The sequence below is a fragment of the Protomyctophum parallelum genome (assembly GCF_964188405.1).
Source record: "Protomyctophum parallelum genome assembly, chromosome: 14".
Taxonomy (NCBI): domain Eukaryota; kingdom Metazoa; phylum Chordata; class Actinopteri; order Myctophiformes; family Myctophidae; genus Protomyctophum; species Protomyctophum parallelum.
In genome coordinates this window covers 35,908,974-35,930,340 of record NC_139709.1, presented here as the reverse complement: position 1 = coordinate 35,930,340, position 21,367 = coordinate 35,908,974, and the positions used below count along the sequence as shown (strand labels likewise).

Here is a 21,367-nt window from a genome sequence, read left to right as displayed (position 1 = left end):
GCTACCCGTTACAAAGAGGTGTTCCATTGGACTTTTAAAGTTAAGTCCAACGAGAGCAGAAAAAAAAATATATGAAGGACGCAGGCTCGCCTGGAGACCGGACCGGCGAGGCGCACGTCGCAAACGGGTAGATATAGTCGCGACGAGTCACGTTCTGCCGCGACGAGTCCAGCTCACGCCACAACGGGTAGATATAGCTGCGACGAGTCCCGTTCTGGCGCGACGGAAAATAATAGCCAACATATTACGTCGCAAACGGGTAGATATAGCCGCGACGAGTCCGTTCTGCCGGGACGAATTGATATTTACGCCAGGACGTACTCGAATATACGTTGCGACGGAAAAATATACGTCGCGACGTACGTCGTCCGTCGTGAAGGCATTTCGCTCCACCTGCATTTTTGACCAAAGAATCATTCACAATGTGTTTTACTTTTAACACAAACAAGTCAGATGGGGGTCCTTGACATGAACACATCAGAAGAACCACTGACTGACTGACTGACTGACTGAGCTGCTGAAGTGGACAGTATTTGAAATATGTATTCAGTCCTTTCATCAGCACATTGTTTCAGAGTTTACATGATTCACACACTACACAGTAAAAACTCTATTTACTGTAGGCTAACTCTGAAAGTGTAAAGAAAGATGTTGTACATTTATACGGCCATGCTGAAGGCCTTTGCCAACATTTAAGAATGTAAAAGATTGTATGAGTACAGGGAAAGCAAAACAATTGATTATAGGTCTAGAAAACAACAAAGTCAAATGTTAAAATTATGCTTTTAACAAGCACAAATATACATGCATATTCTTGCATGCAGTATTTATGATTTTGATGTCATGCGGTATATAATACAGAGCTTCATGTTTGTGTCATACAGCGATTCCTAACCTGTGATCTGCAAATCGGCCCCCAAATGGTGGTTGGTCTTTATAATACACAACTTTAGTTTTTGTCCTGTTTTTATTTTAATATTATGATTGTGGTGTCTGTTGTGCTATGGCCTTATGTTCTCAGCATCATTGAAAATTAGGGACTTGACCTCAATGTATTTCTGAGATAGTATGAAATGAATGCATGAAAATAAATGCCAAATTATATTGATAATATAACAATAATAAAATATTGGAGATTATTTTTTCTTTTCTTTTCAGCATCAGTGTTAAGTCTAAACCCTTGCTTGTTGCTGTGTTTTGATGCTCTTTCTGCCCTGTTTATGGAATCATTTGGTTAGTTTAATAAGTAAGTCAGCAAGTTAGAGAGGGTTATTATTGTCGGTATCAGCCAGGCTGTGGGAGTCTATCCCCGTTTCAATGCGCTAGACGTCTGGGAGATGGATTTTTGAGGTGGAGCGCAACCCCTACCATCAGCTGCCTGTACTTGCCGCATAGCCTCGATACCCAGGCTTTCATTTCGTCTGCGCGAAAGATGAAAGCCTGGAAAAAGCTGTGGGCTGAACCAGTCTAAAAGTGGGAGTCAACCCTTCCGGGTGGGCGTCGCTCTAAATGATGTGACGTAGCGCTGCACTAGGGGGGAGAGGAGGGGCCGGGGGTGACGGACAGATCGATGAGATCCAATCAGGGTGCGCGCATTTCTGAGGCGCGACCCGCCCCTCTAGACCAGAAATGTCTCTGCTTAGGTCAGGCTACTTGCCGCACAACTTCAAGCCGTGCTCCTCACATGCTGGGTTGATGGTGCCTAGGCTCGAACCCATGACCTTGCGATCGAAATGACACAAAGTTTAATAAAAGAATAAAGAACAAAGGCGAGCCGAGTGCTGCTGATAATTCACAGGGTGATGACTCACCAGCTGACCTATAGCTGACCTATAGGCTCTTATCTGCCTTTGAGTTTAAGAACAGCAAAGAATATCAGTAATATTAGGACTATACAGTTGGTTGCTTTATGGATTTCTACTCACAACTTGTTCATAGAACCTGCAGTGTGTGCGTGTGCGTGCGTGCGTGTGTGTCTGATGATGATTAATCCCATGATGATTGACATGCACAGATTGCAAAGTATTAAGGGCTAAATCTGCCAGCGGAGGAATTAACACATCCAGCAGGGCATGTCACACATATTAATAGCCTTACACTAGCCAACATACAGGACTCACCCGGGGGCAGTGCCTTACAGATTGATTTGGAAAGCTAACAAAACCAAAACCTACAAAGTTGTTTTGAACCAAAACTACATACAGGAGACATCACGTCTAGTAACGGTAACCTCAAACTGAGATGATGATGATCATCATCATCATTACATGTACTGTATTACTATGGGGGCATTTGTATGTGGATGTTTTTCTCCCCTTCTGCTCTCTGTCTGTCACTCATTCTCACAGGTCCAGCCACTCAGCTCTCAGTCATTCCATAACTCAGTCAACTCCGCCTCTCACCACCAGTTAATTGGTCCTCCACTCATCGGTCCACCAATCCTCTCCAGCCATTAGCTTATATAAACCACCTGTGTTGCCAGCCATCCATCTTGTTCCTTCCTGCTGTGCTTCCACCTGTCATTCCCAAACATTTATTTATTTAGTTCAGTCCTAACCAATTCAAATCAGTTTTGCCACCATTCATGAACAGCCAAACGTATTACAGGGAGGGTAGTTTAGCCTGGGTACCCTTTACATTCTACACACGTAGTTGACTAGCTGTTATTTTACACCAGCTAGAGGCGAGTGCCACATGTTGTAATTTATCTTTGTAGGCTACTTGTAGGAAGAGTTTTGTTTCTCTTTTAACAGGTTAGTTATTTGATTTATTTCAATATGGTTTTAATCATAATTTCTTGTTTGGCACCACCGGTCCCTTCCCCTGTGTTTTGTTAGTTGGCTTGATTATTTTTTTGTTAGCCCAAGTCTTTGAAATGGACAGATGTTTCAGTGAACTGAGAGTTTGCCTTTATTCAATCTGTCATTTTGGCTATGTGTTATAGTCCCTACTCCCTCGGATCCTTGCCTCCTACCTAGACCATGGGACGTAACAATCATCATTCATTTTGGCTATATGCCTCCTCCTTGTAGCATACTGCAGCAGCTTCATGGCCAGAAAGAAACATTGTTAATTCAATTCAATTCAAATTTATTGGTACGCAAAAACAGACTGAAATTTTAGAAAATTAAAAGGGAATAAAGAGATGGGTCATTTTGCATTAGAAGAACTCACAAAACCAGAAGATTTGTGCATTTGCAGGCCACATGTTATCTGGTCCCCTATTCTATATGAACAATGATATGGTATTAAAATGTATAATATATAAAGTTAAGTTCATGTTATTCACATTCTATAGGCTCCCCTTTGATAATTATTCATATCAATTGTAATCTGATATCTACAGTGCATATTGGGTAGAATTACAACACATGTGAATACACCCATCAACACGCCAGCTGACTACTCCATTGTTCACAGATCTCTTTCACAGATCCAACGGATTTTTTCATCACACGTTTTGTCAAACCATCCTTTAGTCCAAAACACAACACAGTCATTGTTTGTGCTGTTATCAGGCTGACCAGGGGCCCAGTACCTGATGAAGTAGGAACATTAAATACATTACAATATGTTACATGTTTTCACCTCAAAATATTTAGTTTGTAAATCATGACCTCAAATTGATATTAGTTACATATTACCTGGATGGTGATATAGACAATAGGTATAATTGTCATAAACCACATACCATTAGACAAAGGCAGCAAATAATATGTGAACTGTAGTTGAAATGTTAGTTGAAATAAATAAAAGTTAAAACGAAGTGACAATGTAAAGTCTTACGTTGGGGTGGTCAGTGGTGTTTCAGTTTCATCTACCCATGTCCAGACTCCTTCTTTCTCTCTCAAACCCAGCCACATGTTCATGCTTGTGCCAGCAACTCTCTCAACTAATTCCTGGACAGAAAACCTTGGTTACTGAATTAGAAACTGTACAAACGATATGTTGCAGCACCCACGCACACAAACACAGACGTGCACACGCACGCACGCACGCCCACACACACACACACACACACACACACACACACACACCTGTTTTGCTCTGCTGTTAATGACAATCAGGTGTGATTGTCTCTCTGTACAGTATTGCCTGCTCTCCTCCCAGCTTTTCCTCTCAGTCCAGGGCTCAGGAGAGACGTAATAACACACACCACCATCAAATGTAAATCCATGTGGTTCTAACAACAACATAATAAAGTTAGGAAAGGTTTTGTATTACTGGTAAATGATAAACAACATGCATTTAACAATTAATAACAAAACAGTGATGTCTCACTGACCACATAATCTTATCTTATTCCTCAGCTGATCTCGCTCTGTAGTTGCGTTGTTATATTTGGACTGCATCTGGATTAGGTATTTGACCAGGTTGTTTTTCTCTGTATTCAATTCAGAATCTGCAAGAAGGAGAATCAACAATCTTTCAAATTTTCAATTGACGGTGAGACAAATGATGCTATCTTTGGGGTAAGTGGTGAACGGGTGTGAACAGCGTGGTGGGTGGGGCATGGTGACTGGTGTTTGGTATGTTGCACATGAATGGTTGTTGCCCTATTCAACAAGGCAGCTGTGAAAAAACACACACACACACAATGTAATGTTGCACTTAAACAGTGCAATAAAATAATGATTTGGAAAACATACCATGGCATCTGGTGATCTTTCTTTACCATTAACAAATCCAATCCTTTGTTATCAGTGTGTGTGTGTGTGTGTGTGTGTGTGTGTGTGTGTGCGTGCGTGCGTGCGTGCGTGCGTGCGTGCGTGCGTGCGTGCGTGCGTGCGTGTGTGTGTGTGTAGCCCTATGTCTTTGCTGAAAATGAGAACTGCTATACCAGAAACTAAATGGGGGGAACTAAGTTGGTTCCTTCCTTTCTTACCTCTACATAAAGCGACATTGGTACTTAGAAAAGTGCTATATAAATTTGAGCTATTATTATTATTAACTAAAAAGAAAGGGAAATATGGTCCACATTCATGGAAGAAAAGCCTCAGAATATCTCAATATCAAACGGATGTCCTTGTGCATTGCAACAGAATAGTTTTGTGTGACACAAGTATTTAACTGTTTTCACGTGTAGGTTAGAATTATTTCAAAAGGTTAAAATTATGTTTTCCATCTTGAGGCTAAATACAATTTGGCCTCTGCCAACTCTGTGCTGAAGATAGCAATGCAATTTGCTATACGCTGTTCCGTCTGAGCAGGTGGATGAAGCAAATCGTGCAGCGAGTCCTCAAAACACAAAATACGCACATGCATGGAAAGACACAGAACTCTGCCTCTAGAAATAGACAATTTCCCATCCGCTGAATCCACCTGCCCCAAAATCAAGCCCAACGTATTTCAATCAACAGCCATCAAATTTGCGACACAAATATAACATGTAAAGATGGTGTTTATATGATGCTCACACTTTATGACCAGGCCAATGATGACAGCTGCCAATAGAAGACACAGTAGCACTAGACACACTGCAGCAGCTCTGGAACTATTCTGCTTTGACTGATCAGAGCCTGAAAAACATTATGAGAGATAACAAGTCATTTAAGTTCTTAATCGACACAAATAGTACAACGCCATGAATGTTGAGTGGTTTGAACTTTGAAACTAAACTGGCTGTTCCACCTTTGATGTGTCAAAATGATTGTGGCGTTCCAGGTGTGTTCTTTATTCAAGATTCAAGGTTGTACTTTATTGTTACATCTTGTGTACAGGTACATAAGAGTACAACTTATTTTTGTTTGACTTCCTTACAGACAATGCAGCGGCATAGATGGCATAACATTCAAAACAACAAAAACACAGCTAAGCACAGCAAACAAAGGGATAGAATAAAGAGTGCAACTAAGGAAATCACCAGCAGACAATAAATGTCCTTTTCACATTTTACCTCTCATGGACAGAAACAACAGACGCTTTTCAACCAAACAGCTTGTGTCAGGACAACAGGAAGTGAGCTATACATAGGCTATAGTCAATGCAATCAAGTCCAAATGAATACAGGTGCCAACTGTGATCACTTTGAAAGCTAACAATTAAGTCTCAATAATATTATTCATAGGATACCAGGAAAGGCTAGATGCCATGCACAAAAATGTTAAATTGCACAATGAAAATATAGGAGGGAGGCCATTGGAGACACTGCAACATTGTTAACCAACGGCCCTCTGTGGACGACGTGTTTGAAATGTGTCGTCTGTTCTCTTACTTTGGACATCTATTTTAGAAAATTCATATTAGATTTTGCCAATTTAAAAAGGCAAATGTGGCTGACTGAATACCTGACACTTTACAAAAAGCAGCTCAGTGACCACCTCTATCCCCTGAAACGTCAGGGGGATCATTGAAATGCATTGCATTGAAATGCCTGAACATGATTGTTGTGGATGGAGCTCTTGTGCTCTGAAAACCTAGTTTTAAGTTTTAATTTCAAAATGAGTTATTTATTTGTACATGTACCTCCACACTGCACCTGTGCTGTGTTCTCCTGCACAGCATCCTGCTGTGTTACGGGGTCAAGGTCGTCTGCAGTGGCATAGATCTTCTCTTCTCTCTCTCCTTTCTCCTCCATCTCCTGCTCCCTCTCTCCTCGGCCATATCCCACCTTCTTTGTCAGGTCTGGTATGGCGTACACGTCCTCACTCATTCTGGTTCATCTTCAAACTATATTCGTTGTGCAACTTTTTGGAGAACAGAAGACGCATTTCCTGATAAACTATGTTCCAAAACCACACTTCACAGTTCAAACCTATATGTTTTGCAAACACTTCTGTTGTTGTGCGTTGTGCGTTGTGTGTTACATATAGTTATTTGAGAGTTCTGGTGACTTAAGTGAGACCGCTTCAAAACGATGATATTGATTGCATATCAATAGCCACAAATGTATGTCATCTCTCTCATGTGTATGACAGATGTGAAGTAAGAATGAGAAAAAGGCTGCACACACGTAGCCACGATGCTGTATATTTATTGTGTGTGTGTGTGTGTGTGTGTGTGTGTGTGTGTGTGTGTGTGCGTGTGTGCGTGCGTGTGTGTGTGCATGCGTGCAGCGTGTGTGTGTGAGAGAGAGAGAGATGGTCGGTTAAAAATGTTTAAGATTGTGAGGCTGGGCACCAATTTCAACTGATCAATCATCCAAATTCTTCCTAACTTTTATTTAGTTTTTTTCCCAATAAGGTTAAGTTTTCCAGATGTGTATTCATCTTTGTTGCCTTAAAGACAAAGTCAATCGATCAGAGTTTTACTATACTGTATAACCACTGTATAGTTCTTTATTTACCATGTAGGGTATAGTACTGTAGCTGTCAGCCCATGCATGCCATGCACAAAGAGGCATGCACGCACGCACGCTGTTCTTGCTTACTGTTGCTTACTGTAAATTGCTCTGGATCAAGAGCGTCTGCTAAATACCTCAATTGTAAATTGTAAACCAGTAGTGGTGGTTACTCGCTTATTTATGTCTATTGAGAAGATATCCTTTAACCTACTGTCTTGTATTGAGATAATTTGCTTTATTTATTATTATTATTTTGTATTCATACAATTCCGTTTTGTGTGTTATCCTTAGCATAACCTTTGATTGTATACATGTACAATTAGGCCTATCAATCTTGTTAAAAAAGTATTTAATCAATTAATCAATGATATTTCATGTGAAACAACATAAACATAAACAACATAAACTGAATATGCATTACAAATGAATTTACCTCACTGCTTGAGTTAATTACTTTTTTCTTTAAATAAATGAATATCAAACATATCAGACCACTGGTGAAGACAGCATGTTAGCATATTGATGAAGACAGCATGTTAGCATATTGATGAAGACATTGAAGCTTGTTTCTCTCCACTTTTCGCTGCGCCGAGTTGATAACCCGGCGACTTCTCCGGTATTCATTGTAAGCTAGGTGAAGCTGACCAAGTGACCAGGTTACAGTTTTTTTGTTTAATTTGGTAGAAAGCTTTATCTGGTACTCACTGGAAATGTGTTTTGAATTTAATTTCTGCTTCTACGTCTTAGTGGCACCTCGACCCATGATGGCCTTCTTAGTGTTTTTCTCAGGTTTAAAAATGATTATATAACACTTTGGGACAAACAGCGCCACCAAAAGGCCAAAACTAGATGCTAAAATAGCAAATACTTCCACTGCATCAGCATATTTGCCTGGAGAGCTGATATATGCTGGGATGAAGGCTATCCACACGGCACAGAAGATCAACATGCTGAATGTGATTAACTTGGCTTCATTGAAGTTGTCTGGAAGTTTTCTTGCCATGAATGCTAGGAGGAAGCTGAGGAGTGCCAGTAAACCAATATAACCTAGTAACACTGCAAAACCAACTGTTGATCCCACATCACACTCATAGACAATCTTATCACTGTGGTATTGTGTGTTTTTATACGGAGTCGGTGAGGCAGACACAAGCCAGGCTGTGCAGATTATTGCCTGGATGGAAGTAAGCGCCAGAACTGTTCCTCTCTGCTGCATAGCACCAAACCACTTCATAATGTCTGCACCCCCAGGCGTGGAGGCCTTGAACACGGCCAACACCACCATAGTCTTTACCAGGATACATGAAAGACACAGCACAAAGCTGATGCCAAATGCTGCGTGCCTCAGCTGACAAGTCCACTGTCTAGGACGGCCAATGAACAGAAGTGAACACAAGAAACATAGTATGAGTGACAACAAGAGAAGAAAGCTGAGTTCTGAGTTGTTGGCGCGTACCATGGGTGTGTCACGATGATAAAAGAAGATTCCCAGGACAATGGCACAGATAAGTGTGCCTAGCAATGAGATGGTTGTCAAGGAGATACCCAGAGGCTCATGGTAGGAGAGGAACTCCATGCTCTTAGGGACACAGTGGTCATGCTGGGGACTGGACCAGAAGTCCTCTGGACAACTGGTGCACTCTGTAGAGTCTAACAAAGACAGCAATATTATAGGGACAGACAAGTAAAGTATCATCCTAAAGATTAAAGATACCTTGCCACATCATTATGTCATGTAATGTATTCTACACTTTCCCTAAATTATAGTTTTTTTAATTTGCATTTGTGTGAACTGTCACTCAATTAAGACTTCTGTGGACTGCACAGACTGGCTTGTGTCTATGAGTGGGATCAACTGTGGATTTTTCATAATAAGGAAATAGGTGAATACTAAAATATTTGAGATAAAATAGCATTTGGTTCAAATCTTTATTGTATTGTTTGGATGTTATGCTCAATATTTATGTCCAGAGAGCCACCGTGAAAATAAACCTTTGGGCTTTATTGTGTTGTTTAAATCTATGATGAAACAAATGTCACTGTATGTGGTGAGTGCTAATGTGCTATCACCAAATACACTACTGAATTAATCAATAAACTCAATCAATCAACCAACCTGTCTGATCACTGATCTCTCCCTCAGAACAAGCAATGCAGTCAAAGCAGCAGACAGGTTCTCCTTTCCTTCTGGCCACACGGGTTCCAGGGGAGCAACTCTCACTGCACACTGACCGAGGAGGCTACAGAGGAAAGGAACATTGATACATTTCAGTGTGAAATAAATTACATCATGAGCCATTAGCTAATTTCAGAAAGCCAAATTAAATGACCTGTTTGGATCCAAAGCTCCAGAAGATTTTGTTTTCATCCAGGATGAGTTCTTCATCTCCGGAGGCTGACTTCTTGATCAAACCCACATTGTGAACCGTTGTGCTTCCATCAGGGAGCCACTCCCAGTTCATGACATCATAGATTGGTAAAGGATCACCATTCTCATCAAATGATACATCATCACCAAATGATGTAGTGAAGTTGACCTTTTCCAGGTAATACACAAGCTAGAAATGGTGATGAAGTTAATTTTGAAGAACAAACAAATACACAGGGAGTGTTGAATTAACTAGTATAAAACAGTAAAAACATGAACTGTATATTTTGTGGGGAGTGTCGGCAGGGCTTTCACTGTCTGGGCATTGAAAGGTGCACTACAATTATCACAAATGTGTGTGTGTGTGTGTGTGTGTGTGTGTGTGTGTGTGTGTGTGTGTGTGTGTGTGTGTGTGTGTGTGTGTGTGTGTGTGTGTGTGTGTGCGCGCGCGCGTGTGTGTGCGTGTGTGAGTGTGTGTGTGTGTGTGTGTGTGTGTGTGTGTGTGTGTTGCTGCAAGGGCAGCTGGCAGTTCTGAATCTGATCATCTAGGTTTTGGTATTTTTGATGGATTCATAGAGAAATACTATATATTGTATATTTGTGGCCAATTCCCTTGTGTGACTGAGAAGAGGTGTGCTAGTGTTGTAGTGTATTGGCGCCCAGACGTGAACATAAACAGATCTGGGGTAGATATGTGGAGAGGCCCCAAACCATCTGGGGAAACTTAAATTGGCCATGCATGGATCTCTTAATGATGTTTCTGTTCTCATCAAGTCATAAATACACATATAGAAACACCTGTACTTACATCCACATCACAATGTTATGTTATGTCATGTATTTCACATTGCAATATAAGGAGTTGTTGTTTAGATGTAGATTTGCATGTTTAAAGTGAGCCTGTTCTTAAGATATGGTATGAGCCTTGAGTGATCACTAGGGGGAGGCCAGAGTTAACAGGTCAAAGAGGTCATACAGGTCATGTGGTTGGTCCCACAGGAATTCTATGCCAACACATGGTTATAATTATGGCCTGAGTTATAGGACACACACACACACACACACACACACACACACACACACACTGACACACATACAAACTCACACACATACATGCACAGGATTCACATGCACTTAGTACATGTATAGACACTCAGTATATAAGTGCTGCGTGGTTGTACGGATTTTGCTTCTCAGAGAATATCTTCCTGTTTGGTCATGATTGTGGCAAGCTCATTGGTGTTCTTGAAATAAACTCAAAATGAGAAAGAAAGGACACTGCCTGGACCCTCTCTTTTCTATAAACCTGCCTGGTATATATATATCCACCATTATGAACATTTAATAGACTACAAATCTGGCGAGCTAGATACTACAGTGTCAAGCAGAGGTGTAATTTAAATAGCATTGCAATATTCAGAATGTTACAAAACATGTAAAATTACACAGCATGCTTTCCCTCCCGGATTGAAAGGTATAACAACATGGTCTAAATGGAGGCCTTAAGCATTAATACTGTACATATTATTTAATGTTAAATATGAATTAAACCAACATACAGTACATTGTGTGTGCAGTCTGCCTAAATAAAGCACACATTGTTCACAATCACAACAGTATCACACACAGAGTTCAGAACCGTTGACAGCTGCAATGTCATATTGGAACCAGCTTCAACTAATGAATGAGCTGCAATTAACAATAGCTATATTGATTAGACAAATTGGCACAGCGGCCTGTCTGTTCTGTTCAGGAAGTATAGGTACTCACTACTGTTTGTTAGCCGTGTGCACAAAGCCATCTGGTCGTCCGTTGGAATTAGTTTTAATGCTTGCTCGGGATTGTGTTATTGATCGTACACATTTATTTTAATTAATAAAATAAGGGGGAAAAAGGCCTGTCTAATTTGGGCAGTCACTTTGGATATTCCTTATTCAAAAAGGTATGTCTTGATGTTTTTTGAGCTACACTGTTGTGTTTATGTCCATTCCTGTTTGCTTACTGTAACTATGAGCACCGTTGAGTGATTGTTGTTGATGATGTAGCCCATGTCATTTGGCCATTTATAACTTAAAGGACCACTTCACTACTTTTCAACCTATCTTCATATAATAGGTCCTCACTAATATAATCATGAAAAAATAGCACACTTTTTTCTACTCCGTCTGTGTCTCATAGGAGGGCTGTGGGCAGTTCAGAAACTGTCCTCCAGTGACATCATCGATGGGAAATACAAGCTAATAGAAACTGCAGGCTTTCTTGTCCTGAAAAGTTGCAATGCGAAAATGGAAGCCATCGTTCTCACGATTTTTAAAAAGAATCTGCCTAATGATGATGTCACTGGAGGACGGTTTCTAAACTGCCCACAGCCCTCCTATGAGACTGGGTAGAAAAAAATTGTGCCATTTTATCATGATTATTAATGAGGACCTATGAAGATAGGTGGAAAAGTGGTGAAGTGGTCCTTTAAAGGTTTACTATAATTATGGCAGGGGATAAGTTCATTCACTTGGGTTGGAAACGAAACACAACAGTCTGGTTACGTTTCATTCTTCAGGTTATGCTTCATTCACTTGAGGTGGTAAAAAACCCAAATACATAGTCTGGTCTGGTGACACTTCATACTTAATAATGACTTACGACACATGATCTGTCTCTGTCACAAGACACGCCTTTTCATTTATCACCATTCGAGTGCTCACACGATACACAAAACATTACGAGAGTTGCCAAACGAATCAAACCATTTGAGCATGACACATGGGGGGGCCCTTAAAAAGCGTTGTTTATGTGTGAAATATTTCAAACGTGTTGTCGGCTTCTATTAACTATATTTTTCGTTCATGATTTGAGGCTTTTAGTTCAAAACGGGCCAATCCTGCAAACTTTGAAAGCCAACATTGGCCAATTAGGATGGAATATGAAATATCAGATCCGTCTTGAGCACATGACTATAGAGATGTTGTGTAACGAGTTTTGGACAAAATCTAGAGGAGTAATATAAAAAAAATTGTTTTACAAAAGTCTGTGTCCTGGTGGCGCTATAACAGGCCGTTCTGGAAAGTTTAAGGCAGAGGTTCATCGTTGGCATCTAGGGAGTATGTGTGCAAAATTTGGCATCAACCGGGTTAATGGTGCCGGAGATTAGCTGGTAACGGACGGACGGACGGACGGACGGACGGACGGACGGACGGAGTGCAAACATACTCTCTCCCCTCCCCATGCCTTTGGCCTGTTGGAGACAATAAGTCATTTCTGGGGTGAACTAATCCTTTAACAGGTAACTGTGAATTAATATTCCACCTGCCATGGCTGTACTGTGTGCAAACTGGCACAGCTGTGCCCAATGAAAGGCCCTCTTCCTGGCACACATTCCAACATGTCATGGAGGGCATGGGCCAGAGCATACACAGCCTTGTACACATTGTACTCTACTCTGAGGTCAGACACATCCGACAGTGTAGTTTCTGCAGTTAGTAGGTCCTCTTGTCCAGTGCACACGCTTCCACCAGCATCCACCCAGTCGGTCGGAAGGGGTGCAAATTTACACTGAAATGTGATCTCCCAAAACTCCCTCACCTGAAGAAACACAATGAAGACATACGCATACTGTAAATTTGGGGACTGCCCAAAGTGCCCATAAGTCTGACCTCCCGTTAGTCCAACCTACGTGGCCGGTTAAGACTGAGCCTGAGGTTAGGGTTAGGGTTTGATATTAGTAACCAGTCGGACTAACAGGAGGTACAATACACCTTGTAAATGTGACAGCAGTGTGAAATTCCAGTTTGTTTAACTACTAAATTAAGCAAAAGGCTCACTATGTTATTTTCAGGGTTGTTGTCAGGGTCATTGTCGGGATGTATTTTTAACAAGAAGTCCTTGAGACCTGGTATCTCTCCACCACGGATGGCAATACCCAGGGTGCCTCTCAGGTACGGCATGAAGTTAGGAGTCTGGAGTCCAGTATATGTCGTCCATGACTCACTGGCCATCCATTGCAGACCTGTTACATTCTGCTTTACCACCTAGTGTGTTGAACACATTACATTAGCAAATAGGCTATCTTTGTTGTTGGATGGAAACCTTGTATGTATGTAACAATTAGTTATAGCAGTGAGATGAGTGAATGGTCTTATCATTATTTGCTTATTATTGTGCAGAGAAGTACTAAGATGAAATGCCAGAACAAAATAAGTATGGTACACGTTATTGCTCAGTATTCATGAACCTCGAGCAAAAATTATTGAATTGCATAGCAATTACAAAAACATGTTTGCAACCTATTTTTATTCTGGATGAATAGTGGATTTCCGATAAAAAATAATAATAAATAATACATCAAATAAAAGTATTATAATTATGAATCACAATGTTAACAAAAAAACATGTATCAAAGCCCAAACCTCCTCCATGAGTTCAGGCATATGGCTCTCATATACAAATGCGATGACCACACGAGCTGTGGACTTCCTCATCACAGTGACAATCCGCTGAAGTTCAGATGGATCATAGTCCATGGGCACAACCTCCAGGTACGCCAGACAAGCCAAACCAGACTGAGCCAGCTCAGACTGTAAGGCTATGGCAGCATGGTGGCCATATGCATTATCAATCAACAGCATTCCTACCCAAGTCCACCTGAACCGCCTCATAATCTGGAGCATAGCTCGCACCTGAGTGTATATAATGGAGGGATAAGTGCTTATAAACTAGATTATTCACATAATGAATCTCTTACACAGATAACACAATAGGAATGTTAATCGTGCTAATAATGAATGATAATGAATGCTAATCATTATCTTTTGATGCTCCAATAAAGACCTTCAGCTCCTGACCTGCAATAATTCAAGGTGATAATGCAATATCTAATTACACTCACTAGAGGGTGACATGTGTTAACCCATTCAAACCGGGAAAACTCTGTCATTTTACACTTCTTTGGTTATATAGGGTATGCACATGCATAAAGTGAGTGGCAAACTGAGTTTAACATTGTTTAATGCAATCAGAGAAGACTTTTCTGTTTGGATGTCTGGGCTGTCAAGGCCAGAATTACTTAAAGTAGTCTTTTGCCATTCAGTAGGCGTCCCGCATAATGTCACGGGCATACCCTCTATTAAAAAACAGCAGATATGCAAGCTCATAAGCTCTCTTTGTGCCATGCTATGATTGTAGATTATAGATCTGCTATTTTAAAATGATTTTTTTTTTATACGTTTGAGAACTGTAACAACATACTGTACGTTTTTCAGAAAACTGTTTGTAGAATCGGTCACAGTGTGTGGAACATGTGTGCTTGATGCCAAGAGATCTGGTCTGTATGAATTCACCTGGAAGGCGTCACTTGGGATTGTTCTAAAGAAGGACGGGAACTGGTTCCGGTCGCTCAGACAGGAACAGGTGGCATAGTGACTTACCTGCAAAAAGTTCGAAACAACTTTTCTCTAATATAGCAATGCTACTCAATTATTTAACAAATGTCTCCTTCAAGCAGAGAATATGAGCATACAATAAATCGTGTCTCCTTCAAGCAGAGAATGTGAGCATACAGTATGAGAATATAACAATAATTCAATAAATTGTGTGGTATTTATTGATCACTGATTGATATAGAAGGTTTCATAATAACATTCTCAAAATTACTCAAAATACTCCCCACTAGGCCCAGGCCGTAGCGTAACGGTCTGGGCACCTGACTGGTAATCCAGTCGCAGTGTGCCGCGGGTTCGACTCCCGGACCCGACACGGCCTTTACTGCATGTCATCCCCCCATCTCTCTCCCGTTTCCTGTCAGCCTACTGTCTGTCCCTTCAAAAATCAATAAAAGGCGTAAGCCGCAAAAAAGAATATCTAAAAAAAAAAAAAAAAAAATACTCCCCACTCCTATTATAGATAAAGGGCTCCATCTTGCGGCAGGGGCCCTTTTTCCTTAATTTGGGGGTGTAATATTGTGTGAGAGTTGTGGCCCCGTAAACTGTTAACTTAATTAATTATTGTGCCACAGCCTAAGTCCCTAAAACACCTCCATTACCCCTTACATTATGCATAGGTGTGGTTTGGGCGTTACAATGATTAAACCAATCACTGTGCCACCTGCCATTACCTTTAAGAGATCCATTATCCATTTAACATTATGCCCAGTGATTTACACTATATGGCCCATGGCCATGGAAGAGCGACACACTGCCTTGAAATATAGCCTATTTATATTTGATACAGAGGCCAAGTTGTTTTGTGTCCAGTAGCTCCAACACAGCCTCACTCGTGCAAATCTAATAACTTCTTTGACTAGACAATTAATCACAATAAGCACAAGGAATTGACACTGCTGATTATAGTACAATTCCAATCACAGAGATTTGTGGAGAATTAAGACAGAACGAGACCTCTGAGCTGTGAATGTTGTGCAGCATGACTCAAGCCGAGGCAGCTCCTACTCAGGTCTCACCGTCTCAGAGTCAGGAGCGCATTCTTTTATCAAACAGAATTCGCATTAGGGGTGGACCGTGGATTAAAGAGTAGTTAATTTCTAGGAAACGTACCATGGGCACTCTGTACAAGCCTAATACACTAGAGATGGCAATAGAACTTGTTGAAGCAGCTGGGCCCACAATTCCGAGCACTGGAGGGGACCCGACACATCTCTCATCCAATTGAAACTGCTTCTCTCCCCCACTGACCAATGACAACACCGCATGGAATGCACCTCCGAGTGTATGACAAGTATCATAGATCCCATAGCCCAGAGTCACATTGGGCAGCAGGGTGCTGTTTCTGTTGATCTCATTGATGGCGAAAGCCATGGTCTGCGCCCGTCTGAACCCTGGAGTGAAAAAACTACCACAGAAAAGTCTACTGTAACTTTGAATATTTATCTCTGTAGGAATACACAGCATAATCTAAATTCTAAACAAGTTACTTGTTCTCTTGCTTGCTATACTGTAATTGTGGTACTCACCCATAGCAAGTGAGCTCCTGTCGCTTGGAGGTGAAAGACAGCCCAGGGTAGACAGGGATGAAGTGGATATAAAATAATCCACCCAGAACAAAGTCCCCAGCCTTGTACATTCTGTTGAGATGAAACTGTTCCTGTAATTCACAAGAAGAGGAAGGTGAGGAAGACAGAAGAGAGGAGGAAGAGAACACCGTCAAATGCAAGTACAGATATGAAAGCAGGTGTGTGTGTAGAGAAGCCCCCATGACTGTCCTCCTCTGTCTAACCCCACCTTCTCTAAATCATTTTATAGCTACACGGTGCTGTGCCATCCCCTGTAACCCCTTATGGCACTATGTGCTCTTTCACGCCACCCGTCTGGGCAGAGGCAGTAAGGGCTTACAACCAGGGGGGCAGTCAGCCAGATATTTCGTGAAGCCTCATTTGAAATCGGTAGTTCATATAATGGCCTGTTGGACTGCTGGACTGGACCCAAAAAGCCCCATAGCTCCATAGAGGCCCATGTATTTTGGCCCAACTTCACCTAGACTGTATTACCTTAATAAACATGGTCATGAATACTTTCTTCTTCCAGTCACTAGTTTAAAGTCTCATTTCTAATGTCATAATATTCTTTTTGGAAGATTATGGTCCCATTAATTAAAAAAATGACCATAAAGTCGCGTATGTTCTGAGGGGCGTGGCTACCGTTACAGTCTATGATCGGGATTCCCCTCCCACTCAAGAGTCTTCTCCTCCCACTCGAGTCAAAATAAAAACCAACAGAGAAGAAGGGGGGAAGTCCCGCCTCGTTGTCTGGGCAGCCAATGACCAGCTGGTACAAAACGGAGCCAGCCAATGGCCAGCTGGTACCAAACGGAGCTAGAAAGATGGCGACTTACATCAGGAATTAGCATATCATTACAGGCTTCATTTTACGTTCATGTTAGACCCGGGGAACGCTTTGTCCATATTTTTTACAGTCTATGCTTACAACAGGTGGTTTCGAGGAAGCAATCTGATTGGTTGAAATGGCCATCTAGCCGTGCTTAAACGAGCATGATGGAACGCCTAATCAAAACATAAAAATCACTCAGCTGTGCTCAGTCTCACTGCTATCCCAGAGCAGAGTGGGTTGGGTGGCTAGGCTAGTAGTTCGGACATTTTCGGTCATAGTGGCTAGATCTAACTGTTTTTTTTATCGAATATCTTAGTTTTAATGACATGGATATCCTCCTTACAAAGAAACTTACAAAGAAAACATAGAGTCAATGTTATTTTGTCTCCTATAAGAAGAAAATACATTGCTTGGATGCACCTGGGACGTATCCTCAGTGATGTATCCCATGGTCATCAGGGTTTCGGGTCTGGGAGGTACAATTCTGGTATGTGGAGGGACTAGGCTTTGTGGGTTGACTCCTGTCTGGGCCCCTCCTACGTCTCAACAGGTACAGTACTATCCACACTTTTCCTGGGCTGTGTGCTCCAGTTCCTGTTGATTTCATTGGATATCATTGGTCATCTGACCAGTTTCATTGGCTTTCATTGGATCAAATCGACAGGAACTGGAGCACACACAGCCCAGGAAGTGTGGATACATACCTGGTGGCAGGCAAAAATGGCAAATGTCAAACTTTCCTTTTGCTTTAAATAGCATGTAACATGTCACACTAGGGGGTTTTCATGATTCTGAATCCATTCCAAGCATTAGTTTTGGCTAAAAACAGCCATAACCACTTGCCCAAAATGTGCTGACCTCATCACATTTGTGCTGACCTCATCGCATTTGTCATGTGATGACAAATGTGGCCGTTTTTAGTCCAAGGAGTGTTTTTTTTGTGCAAAACTAATGAATGGAATGGATTCAGAAACATGAAAACCCCCTAGTTTGACATGTCACATGCTACTTAAGCATAAGGAAAGTTTGACATTTTTGACAATTTTGCCTGCCATAGGATGTTAATGGAAAAAAGATTGCCCAATACTCACAGCCGGTCAGCAAGTGGATTCATGAATGTAAGTATATAGACAATATTTTAGGCCAATATAAAATACTATATGCCAAATTTCCCATTTTAAACAAAAGAAGCCTGTCGGCTGCCGGACTAATTAGTACCCGGCTCCTTACCACGTGATGTGTTGAGAGCTTGTAGATCGACTATTTGTGGTTAATGTTCCTCCCAGAATGAATGGATGCTGAGGGTTCAAGTAGTTAAATTCAGTACTTGAATAAATGTTCTTAGTTAATTATTCCACCATTGCCGAGGTGTGAGGGGAAACAACAGTGAAGCCCAAGGCACCTTCTGGGCACCAGATGTGTCCCAAAAATGAGTCAATGACAGTCCCTTAGCTGAGCCAAACAGCTCACACAAACAGTGTTGTTTTTAATTCATTACACACCTCAAGGTTCAAACATTGCAATAACATTTATTAACACGATTCATTATCACATTGTCAATGTCTTGCTGAATCAGACATTCTAATGATCTTGTTTTTGATGATTGTCAAAAGTGTAAGTGTAATACAAATCTTTAATTCCCCTACACTGGCCAGGAATATTGCCTATACCTCCCCCTTTTTAAGTGGTGCAACCACTTCTACATCCAGCATGCAATGTCCGTGTATCTGTGTACCTGGCTGTTTGTGATGTGTGTACCTGTGTGAGCACGAGTGCATGCGTGAAATTGGAACGAGAGAAGTATGTGACATGGCTGCCACCTGCTGGACGCAAACGATACAGAGAAGAAATTGGAACGATACAGAGAAGAAATTGGAACGATACAAATTGGAACGATACAGAGAACCAATAGACGGGAGTTGCACCACTTGGTTCACACTGGTGTGATTTTTATATGACAGCAAGGTACAACTGCTAGCAAGTACAGTACATCAGTACTGGTCAGATACAGCACATTGATTGAACATCAAGGGCCCTATTTTTGTCAGTGCTTATTCCTAAACTTTTTCGTCAGTCACTTATCCCTAAACTTCTTTGCCATTTTTACCATTTTGAAAAACATTTTTGAATAGTTCAAATAGCTGATCTACAAGCTCACAATGTGTCGATGTAGATTGTTTTTTAGAAGACAATCTACATTGAGTGTCTTTCATTTGAACCGCATTTTGTGTTGAACTACATTCAGATGTAGCTGACTGATTGTGATTGTTTTGAATGCCTCTGTCAAAGCAGAATAAATAATGAATTGCTAAATCATGAGAACTTAATTAATTCTAGATTGAACTCTCCGGTGGCAAGGCCCTGGTATACTGTGGATAGGCAACCCGGCCTGGTGGATATCTGCCCTTCGAGGAGTGCATGTTTCTAGTTCTCAGTGGGGTGGCCTATGTGTTGGCCAGCTGTTGCATAGCGATCACATGAAGAGAGGGACGTGATCTGACCTAGGCACCGCTACACCGGCCCAGTCAGACTAGCAGATGCTGGGTTTGAATGCTGGGTCGTCAAAGACGACCACACCACTGTGTTGATTATTTGTTGTGTTTATTATCTAGTTATTGTGCACAAGGAAAATGTGTTTATTGTGTGTCACGGTAGGGTTCGTAGACAGAGGGGTAGTTGAGGGTAGTTGTGGTTCCCCCTCTCCATCCATGTTTGATGTTTGGCTTGCTGTGTCACAATTAAAAGATTATTCATATAAAAGGACTATTGCTTGGCCTGGGCTGCGGCTGAGCGGTCCAGGCACCTAGGCCGGTAATCCAGCCTGACAGTGTGCCGCGAGTTCGAGTCCTGAGCCCGTCGGCCTTTGCTGCATGTCTTCCCCCCATCTCTCTCCCCCTTTCCTGTCACATTACTGTTCCCTATCAAATAAAGGCAAAAAAGCCATAACAAATATATTAAAAAGGACTAATCCATATGATCTGAAAGCCAGCAGTCAAATACTACTTTATTAAGATAATATTATTATCACTGTACAATAGAGCTACAGTAGTAAATGTGGCACTCTCGTGTCCTTGTTATTTGACAATAGCATGTTTTGAAACCATCTCCAGTAATTATTTTCCAATAGTGTACCTGTTGACTCATTATTTCATCATCCCTAGACCAGATGTCACCACTTAAGTCTTGGACACACACACACACACACACACACCTGCGGCCTGCCTTTGCTTTCCCAGCTCATGTTTATTTTGTGCTCACCTGGGTATAGACAAACCCATAGAGAGGTACCCTGGGTGCGGCCATTACTGAGGTGTACCAATAACTGATTAGCTACACCTGGCCTAAAGTGTGTGTGTGTGTGTGTGTGTGTGTGTGTGTGTGTGTGTGTGTGTGTGTGTGTGTGTGTGTGTGTGTGTGTGCGTGCGTGCGTGCGTGCGTGCGTGCGTGCGTGTGTGCGTGCGTGCGTGCGTGCGTGCGTGCGTGCGTGCGTGCGTGCGTGCGAGCCAGGGGGGCAGTCAGACAGATATTTTGTGAAGCCTGAAACTCCTGAAAGTTCATATAATGGCCTGTTGTGGCGCTGTCACTGGACCCAAAACAACCCATAGAAGTCCATGTATTTGGGCCCAACTTCACCTAGACTGTATTACCTTAATAAACATGGTCATGAATACTTTCTGCTTCCAGTCACTAGTTTAAAGTCTCATTTCTAATGTCATAATATTCTTTTTGGAAAATTATGGTCCCATTTATAAAATAAATGACCATAAAGTCACGTATGTTCTGAGGGGCGTGGCTACCGCTACAGTCTATGATCGGGAGTCCCCACCCACTCGAGTCAAAATAAAAACCAACGGAGAAGAAGGGGTGAAGTCCCGCCTCGTT

General features: G+C 41.6%; 2 protein-coding genes across 2 annotated transcripts in view; both read right to left on the bottom strand.

Annotated features, from left to right (window-relative positions):
* The window catches only part of LOC310871284 (tripartite motif-containing protein 16-like), a gene marked incomplete at both ends in the record, with an annotated part of 503,649 nt that overhangs the window by 469,580 nt on the left and 12,702 nt on the right, over positions 1-21,367 (bottom strand). The window lies entirely within an intron of this gene.
* LOC310870526 (extracellular calcium-sensing receptor-like) lies at positions 8,019-20,788 on the bottom strand (the record flags this gene model as incomplete). The annotated part of the gene is made up of 10 exons (XM_083781762.1): positions 8,019-8,932; positions 9,399-9,522; positions 9,613-9,840; positions 12,954-13,229; positions 13,469-13,675; positions 14,054-14,323; positions 14,984-15,070; positions 16,196-16,490; positions 16,612-16,742; positions 20,744-20,788. The coding sequence occupies 10 exons, from the start codon at positions 20,786-20,788 to the stop codon at positions 8,019-8,021; spliced, it is 2,577 nt and encodes an 858-aa protein (XP_083637888.1).